At 41.2% G+C, this 27,983-nt stretch overlaps 1 protein-coding gene across 1 annotated transcript in view; it reads right to left on the bottom strand.

Annotated features, from left to right (window-relative positions):
- The window catches only part of MAN2A1 (mannosidase alpha class 2A member 1), a 107,119-nt gene extending 79,875 nt beyond the window's left edge, over positions 1-27,244 (bottom strand). The window contains exons 1-3 of the mRNA XM_079331052.1: positions 26,486-27,244; positions 14,616-14,876; positions 3,736-3,880 (exon numbers count right to left, since the gene is read on the bottom strand). Coding sequence (XP_079187178.1) covers positions 3,736-3,880; positions 14,616-14,876; positions 26,486-26,620 — 541 coding nt within the window. The 5' untranslated portion in view covers positions 26,621-27,244. The remainder of the gene's footprint in view (positions 1-3,735; positions 3,881-14,615; positions 14,877-26,485) is intronic.
- Positions 27,245-27,983: the final 739 nt, after the last annotated feature.

Below are 27,983 nucleotides of genomic sequence, written 5' to 3'. Positions count from 1 at the left end.
CTTGTGCAACAAAATGATGGGAGACATCTATCCTAACTTCACAGAATTTTTCAAACTTTGTTATTGAAGGGATGGTCACAGGGAGGACTTTTCTCACAGATGAAAGAATAAGAACCTTACTTTAGATCTAATTTATGACTCCCTCCAAGACAAATGTAATAAATGCTTGTAAAAATCTCACTGAAGCTATGCTCACTATGGTCTACATCCCTATATTTGGAGGAGGGCCAGAGGAGTGCTTGAAAGGGCAAAATAGAATCAGATTAAACTTCCTTAAATGGAGCTCTCAGGTATACAAAGAGGGATCACTCATATGTAAAATTAAGGAATAACACATGGCTAATATACTTCCTAAGTAAAAAGGAAATTCCTACCGGAAAAAAAAAAGGAAATTCTATGATTGATAACACAAGAAGTTAAACAGGAAAAGACATTGGTGAAGTTACTTCTGGTTATGGAGCAGTATTTACACTTTATCTGTCTTAAAGGTTTACTACTTTTAGTTACTCACAGACTCCCTTGGAGGGCTTGGGACCATGGGTGGTTTTGGATGCACTTTTTAGTGGGATTTTTTTGGTTGATGCTTTTGGTTGTGTAGGTGTTATCTGGGACACAGTCTTTTGTTTAGTTTATTATTGGTGGGAGGTGGCTGTTTGGAATTTTTGACTTGTGTGCTTGTGTGGGTTTTGTTGGTTTTTTTGTTGTTTGTTTATGCTTTTCAAACATAGGCCAAGAACCAAGAAGAATGCCATGGAGGGGGCCTCTGGATCTAGAGAAAGCTTGTTATTTTCTGACTCTCCAAAAGGTGATATCATATTTCAAGCCTCATGGCAAATATATAGTAAAGTTCAAGGCATTTTTCACTGAATTAGGTTAATAATTTGAGACTGAGAAGAGATGTGGCCATCATCCCAACAATTCTACTATTTTGGGGACCCTTTGTATAGAAGCAACACAGAGCTATTCAGTCTCCTAGTTTCAAAAGACATATCTAAAAATCTGGGGCCTCTGATGAAGTTCTGCATAGCCTGATATTAATGGCCTTTGCTATTGTCCAGCTTACCCAACAATAGGCTCCAGACTGCAAGGCCTGCTTGGCATACAGTGAGGAGGAATTTAATTTTTAGCAGCTTATGGTAGTCACTACCCAAATAGTCACAGAATAATTTGGATCAGAGAAGGCTTCTATAGAAAATCAAGTCAAATTATTAATCTAGTACCACAATGTTCACAACTAAACCAGATTCCTAAGTGCCCCCATATCCACCTGCTTTTATCAGCACTTGCAGGAATGGCTCCTCTCTGGGCAACTGATTGCAATGTCCAAGCACCCTTTCACAGAAGAAGTTTTTTCCTAATATCCCATCCAAACCTGCCCTGGGCAACTTGAGGCAGTTTCCTCTTGCACTGAAACTTGTTACATAGGAGAAGAGCTCAATCCTGGCTATGACCACCTTCAGGTAGTGGTAGTAATAATGTCCCTCCTGAGTCTCTTCTTCTCCAGGCTAAACGCACAGAGACTCCTCATCAGATTTGTGCTCCAGACCCTGACCCAACTCCATTCCCTTCTCTGGGCACTCTCCAGTCCCTCAGTGTCATTCCAGAATGGAGTGGCCCAGAGCTGGACACAGGATTTGAGGTGTGGCCTCCCCATGCCAGCACAGGGGGATGGTGACTGTCCTGCTCCTGCTGCCCCACTATTGCTGGCACAGACCAGCTGTCCTTGGCCTTCGTGGCCACCTGGGCACAGCTGGCTCATGCTCAGCTGCAGCTCTCCAGCACTGAGAGGTTTTCCATTGGGCAGCACTCCTGCCACTCTGTCCCCAGCCTGTAACACTGTATGGGGTTGTTGTGATCCAAGGGCAGGACGCGACGTTTCACTTTGTTGAGCCTCATAGAGCTGGCATTGGTCCCTACCCAATCTGTCTGAATTCCCCTGTAGAGCAACAATCTTGTTGTGAGAAGTGGTTCAGCAAACTCAGAAAGCTCATATTTCTCAGATTCTTCAGAATGAAGGCTCAGTGGGGCATTTTTCATAAACAGAACTGGTGCTACAGGATAAACTAAATCATAGTAAGGCACCCAATGCCAAAGCCTGTCATACACAAAAGGTGTTGTCTGCTGTTGTGGTTCAAGCCTATCTAGAAATAAAGGCCTTAGAGCCACTCCCCTTCCCTGACCTCCTCTGGTGAGAAAGAGACAAAAAACAGGAAGAGAGATACAGAAGGTATATAAATAAAATAAAGCCAAAATTAAGTTATTAGAACCTGCAGTAAAAGTACCAGTAGAAATGAAATATATTAAAAAAACCCAAAAAACAAAAAGCAACAAGTGCCAGAACAGTAAGCCCCTATGGAACCTCACAACTTGAATAGACCTTGGTGAAATTATCTGCAAATCTCTTCACAGCTTACCTCAGGACATTCCCCCTGCAGCTTCTAAGCCTCATGCCCTTGAGAAGTTACCTCAGCCTGCACTGTGCACAGAATGTTTGTTCAATTCAGGTGAAGACATTCCAGGAGGGCAGATGTGACACCAGGAAACTGGCCTCTAGTGGACTGCCAACAGTCCTGTACCAGTTAGGATATGATCTTAGCAGAAAAAGGGAGACAGGTAAACTTTAAACCCTGTTCTAGCAGACCCAAGAGAATGAGTTCTGTATATTGTTTTAGGACTTCTTTGCTTCATCATGTGCCCGTAATGAAAAGAAGAAGAGTTGATTCTTTCTAGAGATATTTTTAGGAGAACTACAACCAAAGAGGAAATAAATGGACACAGGTTCAAAGACAGTTCAATAGATAGGCAGATGTAGGTTTATGCTGTGATTATTTACTCTGAATATTTTTATCATATCCATACTGCATTAATATCTGCCATAACTGGAGAAAACAGTAGTTCCACATTCCAGCATTTATTTTCTTTGAAATGCTATATACATGCAAATAAAAGCAATTCATGTTCAAACTACCATGCATTCACTCAGATCCACAGTATTTCATATAAAAAAATAAATTTTAGAGAGATATACAGTGGTAAAATTTAATATCACCTAAGTCATGGCTTTCTATGACAACAACCAGTGCTACCAGCCTCTCATGGTCAGTGTACATGTACTAGGACCTCAGTGTAGCAGTATATTTCACTTTTTGGTAATTCTTAGCAAAAAATGATTCCAAAATAAATGAACATTTCTCCATCTTGTTTATTACACTGTAAACCCATTTGGGTGGAAATTAAATGATGTAAGCATACCTAGATTTCTGTTTAAATCTAGACTTTTCATTGTCCCACTATAGGTTGGAGTTTGCACAAAAAAGTGAAGAAAGTGTCAAAAAACTTCAGACTTGCCATTGTTGCATCTTCTAAAAGCATATCTCTTTAGCACAGGCTAAGGGTTAAATATCTATGACAATCCAAAACATGAAAATAAGAAATTATGAAATATAATGCAGCAATGTATAAACTGAATGGTTTATCAGAAACTCATGTCACTTCTCAGTTTCAACACTGAAATTTTGCTCCAGTTAATAAATTCAGTAGACATAAACTTGTATCATAACAGTTGTCATTGGAACTCAATGGCACTTGAATCATAAATCTGTTTAACTGCCTTGCTAGACTTAAATCAAGTATGGTATGCTTCAAAAAACCCCAGTTCTTAACAGAAACAGCAATGCATGTCTTAATCCAAAAGCCTCTATCTGGATCCTCAAATCAATGCAGTTAACATATTACCTGGATCATTGTGTGAGTGAGGCACAACAAAAACTTGAAGTGGTTCACTGTCCCATTCGTTTTCATTGTATGTGATATCAAATCCTTGTTTCCAAACGCCACCATCTGGATTATCAAAAGGAAGAATGTCATAGACATCCAGCATCTAAAAAAGAAAAATTAAAGGAATACAAAACATGAATTTACAGAAACAGTTCTGCTATTAAAAAAGAAAGCTGTTTTCACCTAAAATGAATCAGCATGTTCATTATAGAGGGAGAGATGACTGCCAAATGAATAGAAAACTGACAAATGAGAGCAAGTTTCAAATCACACTAGGACACCCAAGACACAGCTGCCAGGAAAAGGAGCATTTGGCAGGCTCTATTCTGAGGAAACTGACATTGATTAGATAAACAGTAGGATTAAGAGCCTTAAGTCACAAAAATTATGGCAGCTCACAACAGCATTGGGCAGGAGGGTATGAAGAGGATTATACAGAATAAAACAGTACAACAAACAAGCGAATGCAGAAAATTAAGAAAATAAGCTGAGCAAGAAGAAATGACAGCATGAGAGGCAAATATCAAACTCACAAAAAGGAAGTGAAAGAAGCCATCAACAAAAAATGTTGATAACTATAGCCAGTTGTTAAAACAAAACTTCTTGTACATTTCCTGTTGTCCAGCACATTAAAATTACAAGGAAGGATATGTTACATTTGTCAAAGCAAATAAAAAGGTTACAGATAAATAAAGCAACTCTAGAAATACAATAAAATGTTCCTATGAAACCTAGGGAATGCCATATAGCTCAAAAGAGAGTCTACTAATATAAGATTCAAATAAATTTTTTTTTTTGTAAGGCTCTGGTTTGCTTTTAAGAAAGAAAACAAGAAACAAACAAGAATTGACATCAGACAAACAATTCCTAGTTTACTCTGGTTCAAAAACTAAACTTTAATCCATTCCAAACCCAGATGTTAGAATACAATGCTACATCTAAGAACCTTTCTACAAAAAACAATTCATCTACACACAAAAAAAAGGACTTCTATATTAGTCATTCACTTCTTCAACTCCACAAGACTTAAACTTTCCCAGTGTTAAGGTGCTTTCTGTCCTGCTGGGAAAACTTAAAAAAATTACAACATCTGAAACAAATATCTGAGTAAATAAATTAAGGCCTTACAATTGTTGACTTTGGCCTCCACCCAGCTTATCTCTCATTTTTCCTAATCATCAACAGGACATGGGGAGAAATGTAAAATGTTATGGGTGCAGATAAAAACAGGGAAGTCACTTACCATTTTTTATCACAGAAAAACCAGACCTGACTTTGGGAACATTAAATTAATCTGTTGCCAATAAAAATAGTGTTGGATAGTGAGAGATCAACCATAATGTTTCCTCTTTCTCATTCTCTCCTTCTCACATTTTTTTGCCTGCTCCAGCATGGAAGCCACAAGCCACAGCACATGAGGAACTCCTCTAGTGTGGATTCCCCACAGGCTCCAGTTCCTCCTGAAAATGTCTACTGAAAATAAATACTCTGGCATGAGGTTCCACACAGGTTTCAGGAAAACACTTGCTCTACTGTGGTCTTGGTCTTCCCAACCTGCTTCAGTGACTAGACTGCCTTCTCTGCTTCCTTCATGAAAAACCATGGTGTTCACAGGATATTTTCTCTGCATTTTTCAGTCTTATACCACACTGATAGCAGTATTATACCCTCTCTTAAAACCCATTCTGCCAAAGGTACTGACATGCTTTGCTGTGGTGAGTCTGGAGCTGAGTCTGGCACAGGGCAGGACTGGCCTCTCCTCACAGATACCGGAGACCCTCGCTGACAACACCTGGACATTTGCACCCAGTATATTCCATCCTCACCTCTGTGAAACACCCACTTAAAAACAGTCAATAAAATATATATTCACCACAAAAATATACATAAAAGATATATTCTTCATAAACTTTACTTACATTTACAAAAAGATCCTAACATTTCCCATACTGAAATCAAAGTGACATAAAAATCCTGAAAAAGGGGAAATTTTTACAAACACCCACAAACAAGGTAAATCTTCACTCCTTGTCCTTTCAACTCATAAGAACCACAAAAGAATCCCCACAGTTAATTCACTCTGGCAATATTCAGTCCAAGTTTTGGTCACCACCACTCCCTATTTCTTAATGCCCAAGACCCAAATTTTGGTGCTTAAAGAAAGAGTAGTGAGTTGCCCTTGGATGAGCTGGAATCTGACAGCCAGAAAAGGTCAATCCACCACAGGCCTTTAACTTAAGGTATAAAGGAAACTAAGTAATGTAAGAAGAGAATACAGCACAGTAATCCTACATCTAGCAGAGTCCCAGCCGAGCCTGCAATGTGCACTAGATATCTGCAACCTGTGAGAGATTCCATGTCCACCAGACATCTATGGCCTCCATGGGATGGTCTTGGCACATCACTGCTCGCCCAGGATTGCCAATCTTCAGACAGCATTGATTAGTAGAAAACACAGTGCAATATTTGAAGATCTGTTCATTCTGTACTGTCAGCTTGAAGGGCCCAAGTAAGGGTTATGGTGAAGTTTGCTAGCCTAAAAGCATATACTCTAAGTACATTATTAAGCTAATTTATATATTATATAATAAACAAATGATATATATTATATAATAGATAATATCAATAACATTTTATTATTACATATTTTCTAAATATGATATTTTCTAAAATCTGAGTTCAAAGAACTGTTTTTTTTCTCCGCAATACAATATTCTGAAGAAAATGTAAGTGCATACTTTGTAAATTTGCCAGTTAACAATAAATGGCCTCAATAATAATAAACTTTTTGGACATTTCAATCATTAAAATACTATTTGATTAAAAAGTAGTAACTCATGGAATTTCACACATTGCTATGAGTTTTTCTTATGGATGGAGTCTGAATTTAACCAGCAACTTTCTACACTCTTCAAGACACTAATTTTTGCAGTCATAACATTCATAATTTTTTCCCTAACATCTACAACTTTACATCCATTTCAAACAAAGCTGATATGACTATGAGCTCAAGATACAGAAACTGCAGTTCAGGAAATAGGTCTTGGAATCCTTACCAACAACTGTCTGAAAAAACTGTTTTGATGACCTGACGCATCATCTAGAGATGTTTGCTGCCTTGCAAAGGCCTGAATCCTGGATATTGTAGAGGAACTGTTGAAGTTTTGTCCAACTCAATGGCTACTACCCCTTGTTGTGCTTCCATGTGGGTATCAGTGATACTGCCAGAGGCAACACAGACTGAATCAAAACTAACTGCAGAATTCTGTAGGTAATCAAGGTCACAGCTGGTGTCCTCTTCTATCCACCAGTGTTGGGGGTAAGAGTGTGAGAGGAGGACACTGTTAGTACAGATCAATAACTGGCCTCAGAGTTGGTGTTTGGGGTTCTCTGAAGCTGTTTTCAGATCTGTGTCTGCTTGGGCGAGATGAGATCCAGCTAAGGGCAGCAGAGGTACCTTTGCCAGGAAGATGGCTGAACTATTTAGGACACCTTCTGGCTAAAGAGGATGGAGAGAAGCAAGAGCAGCCCTGTGAGGGAATAGTACTCAGGAATGATGTCACATGGAAGGATTTTTAAAAATGTGTAATTTAATATGTAATATTAAATCAACAAAAAAGGGTCACCTCCAACATTTGTAGACAAGCAAGGAAGTAACCACAAGGCACAATCAAGCAGAAATCCCCAAAATCCTTCGTAGGAAATCAGGATGGTGAAGACGTCTCTGAAGTCTTCCTGGCCTGTATCAGAGACAATGTGGCCAGTACAAACAGGGAAGTGATTGTCCCTCTGTACCTCAAATCCTACATCCAGTTTTTCGGCCCCTCACTGCAAGAAGGACTTTGAGGAGCTGGAGTGTTTTTGCAGAAGGGAAAAGACTTGGGAAAGGATCTGGAGCACAAGTCCAATGAGGAGCACCTGAGGGAGGTGGGGGTGCTCAGCCTAGAGAACTGGAGGCTCACAGGGAGCCCCATTGCTCTCTACAGTTCCTTGATAGAAGGGTGCAGCAGGTGGGGTCAGGCTCTGCTCACAGGTAACAAACAACAGGACAAGACAGCCTCAAGATCTGCCAATGGGACATTTAGATTTGAGGAAAAAATTCTTCAGGGAAAGCGTGGCTGAGCATTGGCACAAGCTGCCCACAGAAAGGGTGGAATCGCCATCCCCAGAAGTGTACAGGAAAGCAACCGGATATGAAGCTTAGGGACATGGTTTAGTGATGAACACATGAAATATTTTCTTAGACCCAATGGCTCTAAGGATAAGAAGCCAACAGAGAACTTTTGGGCAAGGACTGAAAAGCAGGCCAGTATGGGTGGCAGTGTAGTGGATGTCTTCAGCAGGCCATCTGATCAGGGGTAACATGTGGAGGAGGCTCTCCACAGGCATTTGCAGGGCCTGGTCCTCATGGGGAATTTCAAACATTTCAAGGTACAGCACAGCCATCCAGAAGGTTCCTGGAGCACAGCAGTGGCATATTCCTGATCCAAGGGACCAAGAAGACAGTGAGAAGAGGTGCTCTGCTGGACCTCTCACTTGCCATCAGTAAAGGACTGATGGGCCTGTGAAGCTCAATGGCAGCTCTGCTGCAGTGACCACAACACCACAGAGTTCAGGACCCTGAGAGAAGGGAGGGAAACAAAACACAAGATCACATCCAAGGACTTGAGAAGCACAGGCTTGCTACACTTTGCTGGCAAGATTCCACAGCATAAGGCACTGGGGTGGAAAAGCAGCCAGAGAAAATTGGTTAATATCTCCTCTGGTAATAGTATCATCTCCTCCAAATTGAAGAGAATTCCATCCCAACAATTAAAAATTCAGGCAAAAATGTCAGGAGGCCTACATGGATGAACAAGAAGCTCCAGGCAAAACTCAGACACAAAAAAGAAGCCTACAGAGGGTGAGGACAGAGACAGGTAATACAGGAATGTGGTGGATGGATCCCAGCTGGATCTGAGGTACTCACCAATACCCTCTGTCAGGCCCCCTCCACAAGTGGGCAGGGGAGTGAAAATATAATGAACAACTCACGAGTCAAAATAAGGGCAAGGAGAGATCACTCACTGGTTATCACCATGGGAAAACCAGACCTGACTCATGGAAATTAGTTGACTTTATTACTAATCAAAAGCAGAGCATGATAAGAGAAATAAAGCAAATCCTAAAAACACTTTCCCCCAGCCTTCCCTGCTTGCTAGGATTAACTTTATTCTCAATTCTCTACCTCTCCTCAGTGGCAGGGAGATGGGGAAGGGGAGTTATGGTCAATTCATTACATGTTGTTTCTCCATCCTCTTCCTCCAGAGAGAGGAGTCCTTCCCTCACTGCAGTATGGAATTCCTCCCATGGGAAACAGTTCCCCATTAATTTCTCCAGCATGGGTCCTTCCCATGGCTATGGCTCTTCCCAAACTGCTCCAGCACAGGGTGCAGTACTTCAGGAGCAGCCTGGGCTCCCCATGGAGTCCCAAGTCCTTCCAGGAAACTGGCTCCAGTGTGGGCCCCTCTCCACAAGGCCTCAGGTCCTGCCAGGACTCTGCTCCAGCATGGGCTTCCCATGGCATCACAGCCTTTCCTCGGTATCCCCTGCTCCAGTCAGGATCCCCAGGGGCTGCAGGGGCATCTCGGCATCCCTGTGGATCTCCAGGGGCTGCAGGTGGATCTCTACATCCCTGTGGATCCCCAGGGGCTGCAGGTGGATCTCTGCATCCCTGTGGATCCCCAGGGGCTGCAGGTGGATCTCTGCATCCCTGTGGATCCCCAGGGGCTGCAGGTGGATCTCTGCATCCCCATGGATCCCCAGGGGCTGCAGGGGAATCCCAGCTCTGGCACCTGGAGCACCTCCTGCCCTCCTTCTCCTCTGACCCAGGGGTCTGCAGAGCTGCTCCTCTCAAATGGTCTGTGTTGGGTTGCCACAGGATGTGGCCAGAAATGTGTATTCTATCACCATCTGTTGAAGCCAGGTGGGGCAGTAATTCTTTATCTCTGTGGCACATATTATCTGCTAATGGGCCATCTTTAAAACCAGGTGGAGCAATCATCTTTATCTTTCCACAAACCATCTTTCCTCCAGGAAGATATCTTCTGCTAATGGGCCATTAGGTCCCACTGACTGATAAAATTACATCATCCCATTGGGAAATGCTCCAGCCAGGAGGAGGAGCCAAGCCTTTCCTACCTAGATAAAAAATGAGATACATTTTTTCCCCACTCGATTCCAGAGGAAAACTGGACCTTTCCACATTATCCCTGGACCTTCAAAGGAAAATTGCACCTTCTACAGGAGCACTGCTTCAGCTGAACCACATCTGACACTGCAGGACTGCAGCCACCATTTAATGGGACTGCTGCCAACACCCTGACTGACAGGGTGTCAGTATTTTTTGGGTTTGTTCTTTGTAATACTGTATTTCTATTTTAATGTTCCTAGTAAAGAACTGTTATTCCTAATTCTCATATCTTTGCCTGAGAGCCCCTCAATTTCAAAATTATAGTAATTTGGAGGGAGGGGGTTTACATTCTCCATTTTAAAGAGGAGCTTCTGCCTTTATTGGCAGACACCTGTTCTTCAAACCAGGACATGGTCTCACTCTCTCTCTTCTGGCTACAATAACTTCTACACAGGATCAATTTTTTCCCTCCATCTTAAATCTGTTATCCCAGTGGTGCTACTACCATGGGATTGGCCCAATCTTGGCCAGAGGTGGATCCCTCTTGGAGACACCAGACATGCAGGAAACTTCCAGCAACTTCTCAAAGAGGACACATAGCCCCCATCCCCAGCAAAACATGATCAAGTAAATCTAATATGGAGAGGAATACAGAATCATTCTCTGAGCACTCAAGATGTTAGGAAAGCTAAATGACAGATGGGATTGAATCCAGCCAAGAATGTCAAAGGCATCAGGAAGGGTTTCTATAAGCAGACAGGTGAGTAAAGGAAAGCCAGGATCTACTGCTGAATGAGGGAGGGGACCTGGTAACAAGGACACGGGAAAAGCTGAGGTACTGAATGCCTTCTTTGCCTCAGTCCTTACTTGCAAGTTCAGCCTTCAGGAATTGAGGAAACAGAACTGATTTAAGGAAGATGTTTTTCTTGAAACAGGACTAGCTCAAAGAATACCTAAACCAATAGGACAAAGCTAAGTCCATGCGCCCTGGTGGGATGCACCCATGAGTGCTGCCTGTTGTCACTACAAGATTAGGCTTAAAAAGCTTTGACTGATCATGGTGATTAAGAGAAGTGCCCAAAGACTGGAGGAAAGCAGTGTTACTCCTGTCTTCAAGAATGGCAAGTAGGAGCACCCAGAAAACTAAAGGCAGAGTGCAGAGAAGGTGGAGCCAGTCTCTTCCCAGTGGTGCCCAGAGACAGGATCAGAGGGGATGGGTACATGCTGAAGGCTCCTCCTGAATATCAGGAAAAGCTATTTCCCTCTGAGGGTGGCTGAGCACTGGCACAGGTTGCTCAGTCAGGCTGTGCAATGACTATCCTCAGAGACACTGAAACCAGGATACTGATACCAGGATCACCTGGACATGATCCTGGACACCTGACTCTGGGTGACCCTGCTTGTGCAGGTGGTTAGAACAGACGACACCCAGAGTTTCCCAGCAACCTCAACCATTCAGTCATTTTGTGATTCAAAGGTTAATTAGAAGCAGTTTTTTTAAAAGACAAGAAAAAAATGTAAAACTTCCACTGTAATCAACTAAAGCCAGATGAGGCTGAAATTCCTACAATTATGAAAAGACATCTAAAAGCGAGAAGTTGAATCTTTTTTTCTCTTTCATACAACACCATCCTCAGTAGGAATAGTGCAAAGGATTAATTACAAATTGCATCATTGCTCAAACAAGTTACATGATCGCAAGTGAAGAATAAATTCCAAGACAGCCAGTAAAATGCAAAAGAGGTTAAAGAAAGTATTTCATGGAGATATTTTAGATTCACAACTAAGTATAAAATACTGATATAGTAAGGAAGGACTTTTTACAAACAGTAGACAGAAGAAATTAAAAAAGGATGCTGCCTGTCTTCATTATGGCTGCTTCAGTAGACAGCCATGTTGCTACAAGATTTTTATAAAAACTCTGGGAAGGTTATCAGTTGTCTTTTTTCTCTATGGGCTTATTCTTTCTCTCTACTGAAGGACTCAAACTGCTGAAATTAGACAAATTTCATGAAAACATCATAACATCCTAACAGTGAATACTAAACTACTGCTCAGAAGAAATAAAAGCATATATTGCACCTCTTCAAGCCACCTTTTCAAAGAATGAGTCATGTCTCATTTTCAAAAAAAGTAGCATTACTAAGCCTAATGCCAGATGCTTCAGTAGTTGAAATGGACAAGACAGGAGACACCTCAGTGTATTATTTAAAAGACCTTCCAGCTCAGCACGATGGCTATTGAGAATTCTGTCTCCCTCAAGCACAAATGCCAGATACTTCTTGAACAACTAAACTGAAAAAGCATCAGGTCATACCTATATTTAATCCAGTCATCTTCATTTTTGTGGGTTTATTACTGGTCTCAATTACCCAACTTTTGGGAAAAAGTATACATTAGTCTTTTACTTGACTTAAATTATAGTCTTATCTTCAGTTTGCAGCTCTGCTACAGTTTTCTACCTACTTACAAACAACACAACCAGCAAGTAAACTATTTCTTGATTTATAATTCCTACATTAAAAAAAATCCTTCAGCTGTCCCTTCTGAGAATCTGCTTTTGTTGTTAGTAACTTGTTTTTTCTGTTTTATGAAATCACATGTCTTTGAGTAACAAATCCAGCAATATTTCTCACTGCACTATTACAAGGTTTTTTAATCCATATTTGAATACCTTCTTATAAGGATTTCTTCATTTGGAAGAAATCAACTTCCAGGATTTCCAGTGAAGACCTTTTTGCCTTCATTCTGTAAAGCTATTTTTTTATCCAAACACCTAATCTCACCTATATTAGCTCTTCCTACTTTCTAGTCTCTCATACTCACCTGACAGACAAACATGGGAAACGTAATGTAAAAATCTGTGGGTTTAAGTTTATGTTAAACAGCAACAATTAACACATATTTCTTTCAAAAAGTACTCAAAATAATTTTGAAAACATCTCAAGTAAATTAACTGAGCATGCAGAATACATCAAGGTTGTTAAAGTATTAAACAGTAAAATTGTTTGTAGTTTTACTAGTTAGATCAGTGATTTAGATCAGCTCCTTAACATGGTGGTAGAGGAATTCTGCTAAAGTCAAGGTCTTAGATTCCATAACTGCTATGTAGTTCAGACTCATAGGATGGGAAACCAACTTTATACAGAAGCAATATTAAAGTGACTTAATGATGGCAGTGAATAACCTGCTGAGCAGAGAGTGTAATGTAATGACACAGAGACCATTAAAGCCTTCCCTCCCTGCACAAGGAAAGTGTGTGTAGGGGAACATGTATTTCTTATGTAAATGCAAATGTACTTAAAAGTACACAAAATCATCCAAAAGCAGTTTTGCTACAACAGCCTCCCATCAGGTAGGCAGTAAGTGCATTGGGTGATAGAAGGTGTATGTTCTCATACTCTGCAAGTGTGAAGCAAAAAACAGAGTAGTTTTAGAAAATAAGTTTTACTTTCCATTCATAACAGGTTAACATGGCCAGGAATTTAAGACAACATATTTTATCTCAAAATTCATTTACTAGTACTGACTTTAACGCACATAAAAAAGTACATCACCTAACATGGTAACAGATTGTACAATAAATAACCTGTTAATAATACAACAACTTGAAAACCTGTAACCACAGATCCAGATGTTTCAGTTCCCTCCACAGAAGTCTTAATGCATATCAGACACACAAAGAAATGCTCAGATATTGCCTTTAAAATGTCTACTTTCTCTATGAAAGACATTAAGGATAGTGCCTATCCCTGAAGAGTTTAAAGGTATTGAGCATGATACATCAGAGATTACAATTGTTCTAATATGTGTATTTATTTGTCTGAAGTCCACAGTCTTTCTCCTGCAATAGAAATACTTTAAATTCTAAAATAAGAAAGCTGGACTTCAAAATTTAATCTTTGCTTTAGAGTACTATGAATATTTATAGTTCTCCCACAAGACTCACAAAAACAGTACAGATCACAAACTTCACAGAGTATTCTCAGTGCTCCTGAATCACTCCATTAAAATTGAATATATAAGAGTCCATGAACTCACAAGCATTACCAGAAAGTAAAATAAATTCAGCCTGAAGTGTTTGACTTTAAAAACTTCATCCTCCCTCTGCCAACCAGTCAACATTGTATATGTTCCTCCTTTCTGATCAAAGTGCCTATACAAACTGAAGACACACAGGAATGCTGAAATACAGAAATGACATTCAAAAGGGAACACAGGACCCAAGACTTTTTTGAAATTACTAATTCTTAACCTCCCCAACAAACTTCATCAATGCATATGTCCATAAAAGTAAAATCTATTTAAACCAAGACTATCCACTATTTCCACTTTATTTTTCATCAGTTTTAGAAGACTTGGGGGAACTCAAGAGATTCTCAAATTGTTACCAAAGAACGGATGGCACAATAATCACTTTTTTTTTGTTTTAAATTCTCAGTTTTCTCAAATGCTGGCTCTTCATAATAATTTTTTTTTCAATTTCCAGAGAACTTTTCAATAAGATATTAAGGAACAGTTTCATAACATGCTAAATACAGCAGTCCCTTCAAAAAGTCCAATATGTCTTAGTACAAAGCTTTTAGCTGCAGCTTGACATTTTCAGAATTAAACAGAGTGATAACTAAAACTCCAGCAGAATCAGAGAGAAAGGCATACTGCTTACCTGTACACCTGGACTGTGACTTCCACTTTTCAAAGCAAACAAACAGTCCTCAGAATCAACTGCAAGCAAAGCTGAAGCAGAAGGGAACAGCTCAGAAACAGATCCTTGACTGAAGTTTATAGCCTCTGGATTTTTTTGTCCGTCCTTTACTGATTCACTCAGGTTGATCACAGAATCGCGTATGTTTGAAATAATCTCATTATTTTCTGCCAACAGGCGTTCTAAATGATCTATTTTTTCTTGTAATATTGAAAGTTGGCCCTGGGGAAAAGGAAATAAAAAGTAAAGTTTAATTATTTCTCAGAAAAATTCTTAACAGATCCAAAAAAGCCTCAACAACAACAACAAAAATTCACAATAGTATTGGTTCATACAAAATCCAAATATATCTTTATTTTATATTTTACATAAAGACAAACTAACAAGGAATTGACCCAACACACAGAACTTGCTCTTTTCAGTAGAAGAGAAAATCACAAAAGATATTTTTTTCCTCTATGAACTTGAATTCACAGCACAAGATTTAACCAGTGATACAAAGATTTTCTTGAAAGTCTCACAGCGTCAAGCAGCAATTATATCTAATCCAACTTTTTTTCACATCTTTTATTTCCAAAAATAGGATCTTTTCATTCATCAGAACATCAAACAGAAAGCGATTTTTTATAAATCAGTCACATTGTGATGGGATTAAGAGGATATGGTAAACATTTCAGGTCTTTCCCATATGTAAAATACTTCAAAAAATACCACTTTTCTGATTTTCAGGGAAAGTTGGAGAGAAATTAACCAAAGAACTTCATGGATAAAAGGTCTTTTAACAGCCTGATCACAGGAATAATCTGTATAATTGGACCATTACAATCATCAAGAAAATCCTGTAAGAGAAAGATCAAGCTAATGGCATTTTTAGTTAGAATGTCATCTCCAACTGCCAAACAGGATTTTTGTAGATATTCTGGAGTGCTCTACAAGAGGAAGGCTGCAGAACAACACCAGTGTGAACTGAAAGAAGTGAACACATCTCCCAGGGCAAGGAAGAGACAGATCCAACAGTGCAATTTAATAGCATCTAATCACTGTATTGATGGAATGCAGGAGGGAGCACAGCCAAACAAGACACCTGAAAACACTACCACCCTCTCATCTACTAGCCACTCCTTCCAAATTATCTGGGGGATGTTTTTTATCACGAATGAATTTGTTAGCTTCTACAGATTCAAAAGAGTCAGATTATTTCATATACTCTTAGGGATATTTCATCATTAATAGTAATCTCTTCATTTTCTCAGAATGACTTTAAAGTAACAAGAAATGACAAGAGAACAAAAACCCCAGTCATTTTCCATTATTAAAGTTGAATTCAGACCCCAAAATATACAATGTATGATTAGATATTTTTGCAAACAGCTGTCATAACAGCAAAACCTGCTGCAGTTTCAGGCCTCTACATTTTACCATTACATTCAACACATATACCATTGATTCAATAGAAAGCTACTCTGTGACTTATGTTTTTAATTATGCTTCCCCAGCACCACTGTCTTATTTTCTTGGAACTACAGTATAATATTAAAAAACAACATCTGTACATGGATGCTTTTTTCCCTTTTGACAGTAAAATATTGAAATATTTGCATTTTTCTTTTCAGCAACTGTAGTCTGAAAAGGATTAGGTCTTCTTTCTAAACTGATGCACACATTCAAATTCTCTTGACTTTGCAAAGCTGCAGGAATTAAAACAAACAAACAAACAAACAAACAAACAAAATAGAAACCAAAAACAATAAAAACCCCCCAAACCCTTACCAAGAATTATCAAAGTTTTTTTTTATTTTAAACTGTCATTATTATAATTCTACCTTTGTGGGAGTTTTTTGTAGTTTTCAGAGAACATGTTTTAGTAATTTTTTAAATCTATTGGTTTGTCTCTTCATTTTATGGGCTGTGTGAAGTGCTGATCCGCTGCTTGTTGTTTCTGTTTCTTAGATTGATACATCATGAAAACAGTAGCAGGTTTTAAAATGCAACACAGGCAGACAGCAATTGCTTCCCAAAAGGAAAAGAATATTTTGACAACAGAATCAGATTAAGCTAATTGAGTTGTAGGACCAACATCCTAGAATCCCAACAGTTTAAAGATAGATTATAGAAACTTATAAAAGTGATGAACTGGAAACAAGAAGAAATCAATATGCAGATGATGGAACACTGGAAAGAAGAAAAAAAAAAAAAAAAACAGACTGTAGTCCCATGCCACCTGGTGGCATAAAAGAAACAACCAGACTAAAATCTTTCAAATGCTATGTTAAAGATACTGTGTGCACATTTCTATGTAGAATTGGTGTATTCCCTTGCATGTGATGTTTTGAAATTAAGAAAGGTTTCTCTATACAAAGCCGAATAGTTTATCATGCTACTCAATCTAAAAATAACATAGATAAAATGATTCTTGATAGGGGCTTTACAGGCTGCCCAACAGATGCTCTGATCTTTAGATTCCTAGGAAGTTACAGTACAGCTACCATCTATACAAATCATTCTAGGCTTCACTGCATATAACTACAGTTGAGAATTGTCAAGTGTGCAAGCAGCTAAAGCACTATTCTCACCTTTCCCACCACTATTGACACTGTCTCTACAACTATACAATCAGACAACTGTTCAAAATTCTTATTCTCATTCATGTATTCTACAGAAGTATTTTACATCTTCTTACACAAAAAGAGTTTTACATTGCTTAGCAATAGCCTGTCAACCTCCTGGTCACAGAATACACCACCAATCAGGTTTATATCATCCAGACAATTATACACTCTCCAGGACAACACAGACACAGTGGAGAAAAAAAAAAAAATCTATAAAAACCTCATAAAATTAGTGTTTGATTGATCCTTCCACTGGCATATACTGCCAGTCTCTAGAAAACAGACATAAACATCCTCCAAATTTGGAGGTCATGTCTATTTCATATCTTTAAGACATACCTTTCATTTAAATTATCATACTTTAAACCTTGAAAAATCTATAACAAGTTCTTACCAGTTTACTGTATATTATGAGACAAAATATTTTTCTTCACAAACCAAGTTCCCTGTCTACAAATAGCAATTTGTATCCAGATGACCTTCAAACATCAATTACTTCATACGTTGCTACATAAATCCAGCAATAATTTGTAAGTTGCAAGGTTCCAGCCAACCTAGGACATTGATTTTCAGAAGTTTGTTAAAGTATGTTACTTTAACTTTGGAGGTAGATCTTCTGTTATTTGGAGAAAGAGATCCTTATGAAGACCTCCCACTGTGGAACCTAACAGAGGACATTAATAGGGAAAATCCTGCTTTCTTTTTCGGAGACTGTGAGATACATCATGCCTCTCTTCTAAAGCTTTTAAACGTGCTATGTGCTGACTCAACTTTAATGCAAAACACTAAATAAAAAGCTATGATTAAGAACATGCAACCAAGACCTCAATACCCAAGTTAAAACTGCAGGAAATCAAATTTTTGAGATCATCAAAATAATTTTGCTTTTTATTGTAAAATATCAGATCCATGAAAATTAACTTTAAGAAACAACTGTGTCTCAGATGAGAAATGTATCCCAGTCTTCATTCAGTATGAAAATAACTCATGCTACAAATCCATTCTCAAGGTGAAAATTTCACATGGATCCCAATTTTGCAAAAGCTAGGTCTATTCTCATTGCACATTCACCTTTGCTTCTTTTTTGTTTTAAATAGTAAAAAAAAAAACTGTTAAATTGTAAAATGATTTTAAAATATGAGCGGAATATGGAAAACACCGCAACTTCTCAAAACAATTAATGTAATAAATGAAAGTAAATTAAATTTCAAGATTTTTAAAGGAAGGCAACTGACTTCAAATGTCAAAGCCAAACAGTACCAAACTGAAGTTACTTCAAGGCTGTTTGATCTTATTAGCTGCTAGTAACAGACTGTGTCTTACCAGAAAAACAGATTACATGGGACAGACAGATGTTACATGGGACACTAAATAGGTCTAATTAAAAGATAAAACACAGAGATCCTCTCCATTACTAAAACCATGCTCCAAGAGTATTTTTTTAAATAAGTTTTTAATTTTTCCACTCATTGGAGGGTGAGCAGAGAGATTTCTTAACTTTTTTTAGTCTGAGCAAAGATGTGCCAATGTTACATTGACCAATTCTGTCTGAAATGCTGGGTTCTGCATGGCTTTGTAGATACTGAATAGCAAAATTTTACTAGGTACACAAGTCATAAATGTTAGCAGAACTACCCCTGACTTCACAGCACCAGGTCTTCTCAGAAAAGGAGCAACCTTTATCCAAGACTTTGAGAAATTCAACTGCACAGAAAATTGGAGATACACTAGGTATATCCTAGTACAAGTGAATAACACAAAGGATGCCTACATACTTGTTTTAACATAAGGAAACTAAAAGTAACATGAATCACTTAGCCTACACAACCAGTTAAAAAGTTTGTAACAACTTTGCTGTAAGTTTCTTTCATTTCTCTCTGTCATAACATATGGATAAACGTGTAAAAAATATTTTATTAAAAAGCAGTAAAGCAAATCCTCCTGTTACTTCACCACAAAGGAAGCACTCCTACAAGAAATGCAAGTGCAAATAAATCTACTGAAAAGAAGCTACAGATGCTTTGGTAGGAGAATGGCATCACATGAGCAGCACACCTGTCCACCACCCCAGTGGTTACATAGGGTTGAACTTACACAACAAAATTTTCTCATGTGAAAGCGACAGAGATCCAGACACCTTATTCACATTTCAAACAAGAAGCATCCACACCTGTTAGTTGCCCTGAGAAATCTGCCACTATCACCACATGAATCAGCTGTATAAACAGCTCCTTATGCTTCAGTCACTCTGAACCCTTCAGCAGTTTTCATGCCCCAAATACTCCAGAGCAGTCTGCCTTCCCACTGCCCTCTGCCTGTCCTTCTCTTTGCTACAGATACCAGCCTGACTTGCAGCAAGGACTCTCCAGAAAGGTGCACAGTGACACCCAATAATTCCCAAGGAGGGAAGCCCAGTAACACAGTGAGAGTTCAACGTTTCATTCTGAGGAAGTAGAGAGTGTTCAGTTTCTCCTATCTAAACACTGTACATTGCAGAAAAGATGCTAGTTAGAACTTTCATTTCCTGGGTGAATTCACCTTCCTTCTCTGAATGCAGTGAAGGCTTTCAACAGACCACTAGTGATCACTCCATCAGGAAAAAGACAGCCAGCTCAAATAATAGAAGAGAGAGTATGGCAAGGTCACAGATAAGGAGAGCTCATAGAAGCAGACAGGCAGAGAAGAAATCAAGATTAGAGACTTCTGATGTTACACCAACTGGAATTTGGTTATTTGCATCCAGACTCAGCTAGCAAGCAGTGAGTGCTTGGTTCAAAGCAAATCCCTTTCTCACCCACATGAGCAAAAAGGAGACCAGAAAGAAGCTGTCAGTGTCCTGCTTTAAAGGCTCTGGTGTACCAAAGAACTGTGGTGAAGAAAGTGGAGCACCACAATGGATGGAGCTCTTCAAAGGATTTGGAATCCATGTCATTGCCTATATGTTTACTACAGTAAGCAGTGAGGAAACTGGACTCAAAGTCTCATTTTCTGGCTGCACTGAATGACAGTCATCATAACACTTCTGTGCACCAGTCTTGCCAGAGACTATATCCAGGTACATCTCTAGAAATCACATGCTATCTTTGCCAAAATCTTGATATAAACTCTCATGAGATGCCAGGTTATCAAGGTAGTAAGACCAGGGGGCGTTCTCTGTTCACAATCAGGGCACTGTACAGTGAACAGAACTATGCAATTAAATGGTCACCTCCTGCACAGAGAAAACAAGCAGGTGAAACATAAAAACGCAAGCCAATATACCAAAACTGAATATTTGAGTACACTGTTTCAGCATGTATTCTTCGCAAAGCAGGATACAGAACAAAAAAAAAAAAAACCAGCATACAGTGTACCAGTTAAAGGACAAATCAAGGTTTGAAGGATTTCCTGATCTGTGCAGAGAGCTTATGTGTACTTGTGACAATGAAAAGAACATAAGAAACCTCGTTAGTAATTTTCTTTTAAGTACTGTTCTTAAAAAGGTCTCTTTACAGAAACACTGGAATTCTTCTGAATTAAATAACTACTAAAGTGTGTTCTCTTAAGAGAATGAGAAAGTTCTGATCCAAACATGCAACAGCCTGACAAATAGATTTTAAGAAGCTGATAGGTTTTCACATTTTGCTTTATCACCAGAGGCAGCAATAACAAGAATGTTTATTGTACTATTACAGTAGACTTGTGCTTCATGCCATTTACAAAGACAAATACAAGGCATATTGTTAGGGACTAGTTTTGATACCATCATCAATGACCTGAAGGCAAGAAGAAAGAAATCTAGAAATATCCAGTTTAAAGTCAACTAAACTGAAAAATATTCACTACTCTTGTTGCTGATACATTTTGTGTTCATCTCTTTGTTGATTCTCCTCCCTACCCTATGCTGAATCTTTATTTAAATACCTAGCAGTAGAGAAGTGAAGGACAACTTATCTGCCATTAAGAGTAGGACTTTAATGATGGTTATTTTCATTTGAACAAGTCAAAACTTAAAATAATGTGTTAGACAAAGAAAAGCTCAAGTGACAACAAACTAGAAAACCTCTGTTTAGTTTATACAGTTACAGAATATAAGTTAGACAATGACTCTAGGTAGCAGAAGGATCTGCTCAATTGTAATTAAGAGTTAGTTTTGTAGACTATGCATTCTGAAAAATACATTTTGCTCAACATTTCACACGAGACTTAAAGACTGTAATTGAAGGAAGCTAATAGTTTCTGCTTGACTGCTGTTTAGCCAGAACTTTACACAAAATGTGCAAGCAACAAAAACAAATACACTCTGTGAACATTGGGAAAACAAAGATTTTTTTACTGACCTGTAATTATGTTCACAAAGGAAGCTACTCCTAGAAACTCAGCAGAAGTAATCCTAGATTTTCATTATTTGCACTCAAGATCATTTCCATGACATTCTAAGGCTTTAAATTGTGAACTTACTAAATTGTGTTAATAGGAACTTGTTTTCAAATAAGTCAGCATGCCTCAAATCCAGAAAAAATTAATCCTTCCATGGATTTTTTTCACTCAACACTCAATCTCCTCTAATGTAAAACTCAAAAGAGTGCTAGTAGAAGTCACTGTGCCCACAGTTTTTCAGTGTTCAGATGTCAAAAAAAATGAGTACTTCAAAATTATGCACAACCTTAATTGCCACTATTCACATTTTAGAGAGACAAACAAACATTTCCTGAAATACCTGACCATGCTGCTTCCAATACTTCTACAAACAGGGCCCTGTTCCTTGTTATGTAACAAAGGTCAGAAAGCTCCTAAACGAGCTCACAAAAACACACCAGTTGCTAAGAACATGCAGCAGCTTCAAAACCTGTGTGCTCATACTCCATGTGAGTAATGGATTTCAGGAACAATTACAGGAACAATCACCACTTGTGACATTTATGCTGGAGTATCTGATTATTGTGTAGATGCCTTGAAAGCATGAATCCAACCAGTACCAACTGCCAGGACACTTAATGACTTGCTTGAAGGACAAAAAAAAAAAATTAAAAACAAACCCACCCAAGCCAGCTACTTGAGAGGAACTGTGCTTGATTACCTCTCTTTGATGCAGTACATTCAATGAATTCATAAAAGCAGTTAACACACACAACATGAGAGTATGCTTCCAATAATGATGGTCAAAGAGGGATGTGGGGAAGATGGAGGGACTAAAGAGATCTTATTCAAATAACAGTTGTTTAGGAAAAGGAAAATGGTAAGCATGGTAGTTGATGTATGTTTCTGCTTTGCCTTTTAATAAAGTTTAAATAAAAGAGTAAAGACAAAATGAACCATTCCTTGGTGCTGGTCCATTTATCTACCAAACTCATAGCAGGCTTGACTTTCAAAAATGCATTTCCAGAAACAATATTTCATAAAGTGCAGAAATATTGTTCCACAAGAGTTAACCAAGCCATGTGAAAAGTCGTTTAGAGGAAAAAGTTCAACTTCAAAGCATTACCTGTCAGGTAGTGACAGAGGATGATTCAATGTGATGCTGTTTCCCCTTGCTTAGCCATGAAAATCATTAAAAATTAACTTTCATCATAAGACTACATAAAGAGCATATATTTCTGATGCAAGACATCATTAAAAACAAACCCTTCACTTTTTTTTTTTTTTTTTTTACTTGGATTTTTATTAGGTGCCATGCATGCTTAGGTGAGACTCCAGAATCAAAATAAACACCCCACAAGTCACTAGGCTAAATATTTGTTTCTTCTATACGAGTCCAAAATCCAGATTAGATTTGTATGGGTTTATCAGTATTTGGTATTCATCTGTATACAATAATACAAATTCAACAGGATAAGCTGCTTATGGAATCTTTCTCTGACTTTATTTGATAGCTTTCACTGAGTAATTACCAATTTAGCCCACACATCACTTGTACATGACATTTGCTGCACAATGTTAGGCCTAAACATTGAACTTTGAACCTTCCTCAGCTCTGCAGCCACACAAGATTTGAGAGAATATTGTATTATTGCTAGCAAAAACAATGCACCCAGCCCTTTTCCCACTATATTCAACTAGAAGAACCTTATACACAATGATCTGTACAGATAACTGGTACAATAATAACCTAAAAATGCACCTATGGCTCTCCCTGCACCTTGAGCTCATCTCTGTGCAATGTTGTAACATGGTTCATAGCCTTGAGACAGGACACTAGGGCTCAGGATATTCTGATATGTCCTGAGACAGGAGCATCCCATGGATAGGAACAGATAAACACATCTTCTGATATGGTCACCACCAGAATAATATATGCCTGACAAACAGGCAGGATCCAAAAAGATACGGGCAGGAATTACAGAGGAGAGATCAGTAAGCCTTGATCTACATATTATATGTACCTATTTTTCCCCAAATTAACAGTGGCTTCCATCCTATGGCAACAAAGAGATCTTCTGCTATTATGATTTAAATGCACCACCAATGATGGCAAGGCTATAAATTACTCTGGCTGAAGTTCTGCTATAGTTGCCTTGTTGCAGCAATAACGTAGGTAGGTGTGGCAAACGCTGTGAAACTGAGTACAGATGCCAGCTTTTGCAACAGAAAATACACAAAGTTTCTGCTGTGTTCCAAGCCCGACCATGGGTTCTGTTTAAGACCACAGTTAAAGGCATTTAAATATTTGGTTAAAGATAACAAAGTCATCTGTCCATATTGATTCATCTTGGGAGGTCTTGCCCAAAAATCATTTCTGCAAGAAATTTTTGTTGGTGTCCTGAACTCTGAAATGAGTAAGCAAGTTCTGTAAGGACACTCTTGGCTACACTGGCCTACTCTGAGAAGCCTAGAAAAAAAAAAGTCTGATGCAAGCTACCTCGAGACTACACAAAGAGAAGGCACATTGCTTTGGGAAAAAAGTGGTCATGAAAATGGAGCTGCAGTTCTAATAACTTATTTTGCTACTGGCACTAGTTACTACAACACTTCAGGAGGATACAGCTCAACAGACACCACCTGTCGAAAAATCCCATCTCTTGTTCTGGTAGAACACAAGCAGAACACCTACTAGCAAATGCTTATGAGTTAAACTAGGGACTGCTTCGGAAGTACCCACTTCTCTGACCCAACAGTAAGCCACGTAGGTCAGAAAGAACAAACTAATCAATGCGCAGCTTCCGGGACATGAAAGGTGACGTGTGCTGTTAGCAGAGCTGCACAGAGAAACAGCAAAGCACGTTGCGAAATCAGAGGTAGGAAGCGAATCAAACCAATAACATCTGAACAAAGGGGAAAAACAAAAAAGTCTTAATTCCTTTTTCTAAGCTAAAAAAAAATTGACCTTTGTTATTAGAAAAGAGAACGCATTCTTAAACCAACAGTCTGCTGCCATAGTGTTTTGCAAACAAAAACAGCCTGAAGGTTTTACATCTGCAGCTAGTTTCACTTAGAGTACTTTGAGCTCTGGCAACACTGCACTGACACAAACAACTTTTTTCAGCTGAGATAGTAGTATTAAAGTGTTTCTTTCATATATTTCTGGAAGCTTCTATTCTGTCCTTTATCTTTTGCATTTGTTTTAAACTGCTGTTGTAAAACTCTGAAAGCGTTTGCTAGGTGTCGGAGGTTTCACAGTTGTAACAAAGTGAAACATTTGAATTTCATCTGTAACTTCCTCAAAAGACAAAGCAGCAAGAAAGGAAGAGATAACTGTTTTCACCCAAAGGAAGGACCAGTGAGAGGCAGAAGTTTCTCCCAGTCAGAATCAGAAGCCTCAAAGAAATCTAGGCATGGAAAAGACAAAAAAAAGTAAACACTGACAGACTGTTCTAGAAGATCAAGGGGAGGGAGGAGGATAAAAGAAGAAACATCTGTCTCTAGCTGGCTACACCACCTAGAAGGAACAGGCCTGAAAACAGATTAAGGTACCAAACCTGTGGTAACAAGAGGTAAGACCGTGTTGGACAGGAACAGACACGAATTTCCACTGCAAGATACTGACAATGGAAGACAAAACACATCTACTAAATCTTCCTTGTTTACTCAAGTATTTAACCCAAAATCTAACATTAAAATATAAAACAATACCCATGGATGAGCTTTTCTGTTCCATACTTTGCCTGTATTAAACTCATCTGGTGGAATAACGATACATTAAGTCATTTCCTTACATCAGATACTGCCCATATCCCCAAAGCAGCACTTGTACTCAGTTGTTACAAGAGCAGCATGTGGCGTTACTCTCCTGCTGGAGTCACACATTGAACAGACACAGCTGCTATAGCCAGCCTTGTCTTGCTCCTCTTCCTCTTGTTCTGATCCTTCCTGCAAAAATTAAAGGCTGACCTCTGAACCGCAACTTGAAGGAATAAAGGCAGAACGGATCTGCTCTCTTTCTTTACATTTGAGTGTTACATTAAAAAATAAATCAATTATTACTTTCACATTGAATGAAACAAGAGTGCTTCTAACAGACAGATAATTGTTACTTTTCAACTAAACTTTTAGAGTTCTTTTATTCACTTGAAGTCTTACTACTTTCATTCGGTTTGTTCCCAATAAAAATAGAAATAAGTACCGTGCAAGTGTAAATAGGTTATAAATTTCTATTCTGGGTTGTGGGGTATTGCTGGGTTTTTTATCTATAAGAACACACAGCTGTGTATAGCCAGCAATATTCTGCCGTTCTGCACAGCAAACCACGTCCTCTCTGAAATTCATGTTTCTTCTCAAGGGCAAACATTCCTTATTAGAACACAACTACACGCAGCTTTTAAACTTCTCTGCAACGCAGCCAACACAGGAAAGTGAAGAACTGAGCCGTTTAACCACGAGGAGCAGCCGGGTCAGCCTGTTACGGCTAGAAAGCAGCGCTCAGCAGAAAGACAAGCGGTCGCCAAGTCAGCATGTCCCTAAGCCTACCTGTTGTTGACACGGCTGAGGTCCCGAGTTCTCAGCTCTCCCCGTCCTGCCCGCGCACGCCTCGCACCCCGCTCCGCCCGGGGGGAGCCGCAGCCCGTCCCTGCCGCCCCGTCCCGCCGGGCGAGCCCCGCCAGACCCCGCGCCCGCTCCCACCGCGGCCCCGCGCCGGGCCGCCACCAGCGCCGCCCGCAGGCGGCCCCGCTCGGCCCCCGCCCCGCCGGGCCCCGTGCCCGCCGCGCCTCGGCGCTCCGGCGGCGGCACGGCCGGGGACGGTGCTGGCGGCACGGTCGCCTTCCCCTGCACCTCCGCCCGCCGCGCCCCGCCCGCCGCCCCGCTCACCTTGGGGAACGTTCCCTCCCGCCGGGGGCTCTTCGGGTGGTCGAAGTGGCCGCGGTCCAGCATCAGGTACAGCGAGAAGATCACCACGCAGAAGACCGCGCTGCCAAACACCGTGAACTGCCGGCTCAGCTTCATCTCCGCGGCTGCCGGGCCGGCGCCGCCGCCCCCGCGCTGCTCCCGCCGCCGCCGGCGCGCCCGGGCCCCTCTCGCCGCCCCGCGACCGGAGGCGAAAGTTCTCCCGCCGCGGCGGGGACCGCAGGCGCTGCCGCCCCAGGAGCGGGGCGGCCCAAAGCCTTCTCCGGAGAAGTGCGAGAAGTTGCCCCCCGCACCGCCTTCCTCCGTCCGCCTCGCCGGGGCCGAGAGCCGTGTTGAGACCCCACCGGCGCGACCCAGAGGAGAGCCGAGAGTTTCCGGGCACGGATCGAGTTCGCGGGCAGGAGAGCGCCCAGCGGGGAAGTGGGGCGGCAGCACCGCCGCCGGGCCGACCAAGCGGCGCTGCTGCCCGGTCTCTTCCTCCTCCTCCTCCGGCCGCCTCAGCAGCCGCTCCGCTCCCCCTCGCCGCTCGCACGCGACGCCAGAGTCTGGCACCTCCTCCCCCGGCCAGAGCGCTGCTGCCGCCGCCGGAGCGCCCGGGGCCGCAGCGCACAAGCTCCGCGCCGAGAGAGCCCCCGCCCGCCAGCGCCGGCCCCGCCGCCGCCGGAGCGCCGCGTCACGGGCGCCGCTCCGCCCCGCCGGCCGCTCCGCCTCGGCCGCTCCGCCCCGGCCTCCGAGACCCGCGGCGAGCCGCGCCCGCCGCCCCGCCGCTCTGCACGGGCAGGAGCGGCCCCGCCGCCCGCCCTCGGCTCGGCTCGGCTCGGCTCGGCTCGGCTCGGCTCGGCTCGGCTCGGCGGAGCCCGTCGGGAGCTGCCCCGCGGCCGCTCGGAGGCGCCCCGCTCCGATGTCCCCACACCGATGTCCCCGCACCGATGTCCCCGCACCGATATCCCCGCACCGATGTCCCCCGCACCGATGTCCCCCGCACCGATGTCCCCCGCACCGATGTCCCCACACCGATGTCCCCGCACCGATGTCCCCGCACCGATGTCCCCGCTGCTGCTGCTGCTGCCGCCGCCGCCCCGTCGGCGGTCGGTGTGTGGCAGCCTCTGCCGTGGGAAGCGAGGAGGGTGGAGGAGGAGGAAGCGAGACGAGGGGCGGGAGGGCTGCCTGGGAACTCCGCCGTTCTGCCCGCGCCTGGCGGCGGCAGGAGATTGGAGAAGGGCGTGCGGGGCGTGGGACCCCCGGTTCCGAACGACTGCGGCACCCGCGTTGTTCCAGAGCCCTGTCCGCTCTTCTGTGGGAACCCTGTTGCCCGCTAGCACCATTAGGCACGTTTTTGAACCGCTGCCAAGCTCCAGCGTGGGTCAAGCTTTTCTATGTATGAAGAAGTAGAATATTCCACGGTGCTTTCATGAGAAGTGCCGCTTGTTCCTGCAGGAATGGGTCACAGCTGGAATAGGCC

The sequence above is a fragment of the Erithacus rubecula genome, assembly GCF_903797595.1.
Source record: "Erithacus rubecula genome assembly, contig: SUPER_Z_unloc_2, whole genome shotgun sequence".
NCBI classification, from domain to species: domain Eukaryota; kingdom Metazoa; phylum Chordata; class Aves; order Passeriformes; family Muscicapidae; genus Erithacus; species Erithacus rubecula.
This window is presented reverse-complemented; position numbering and strand designations above follow the sequence as displayed.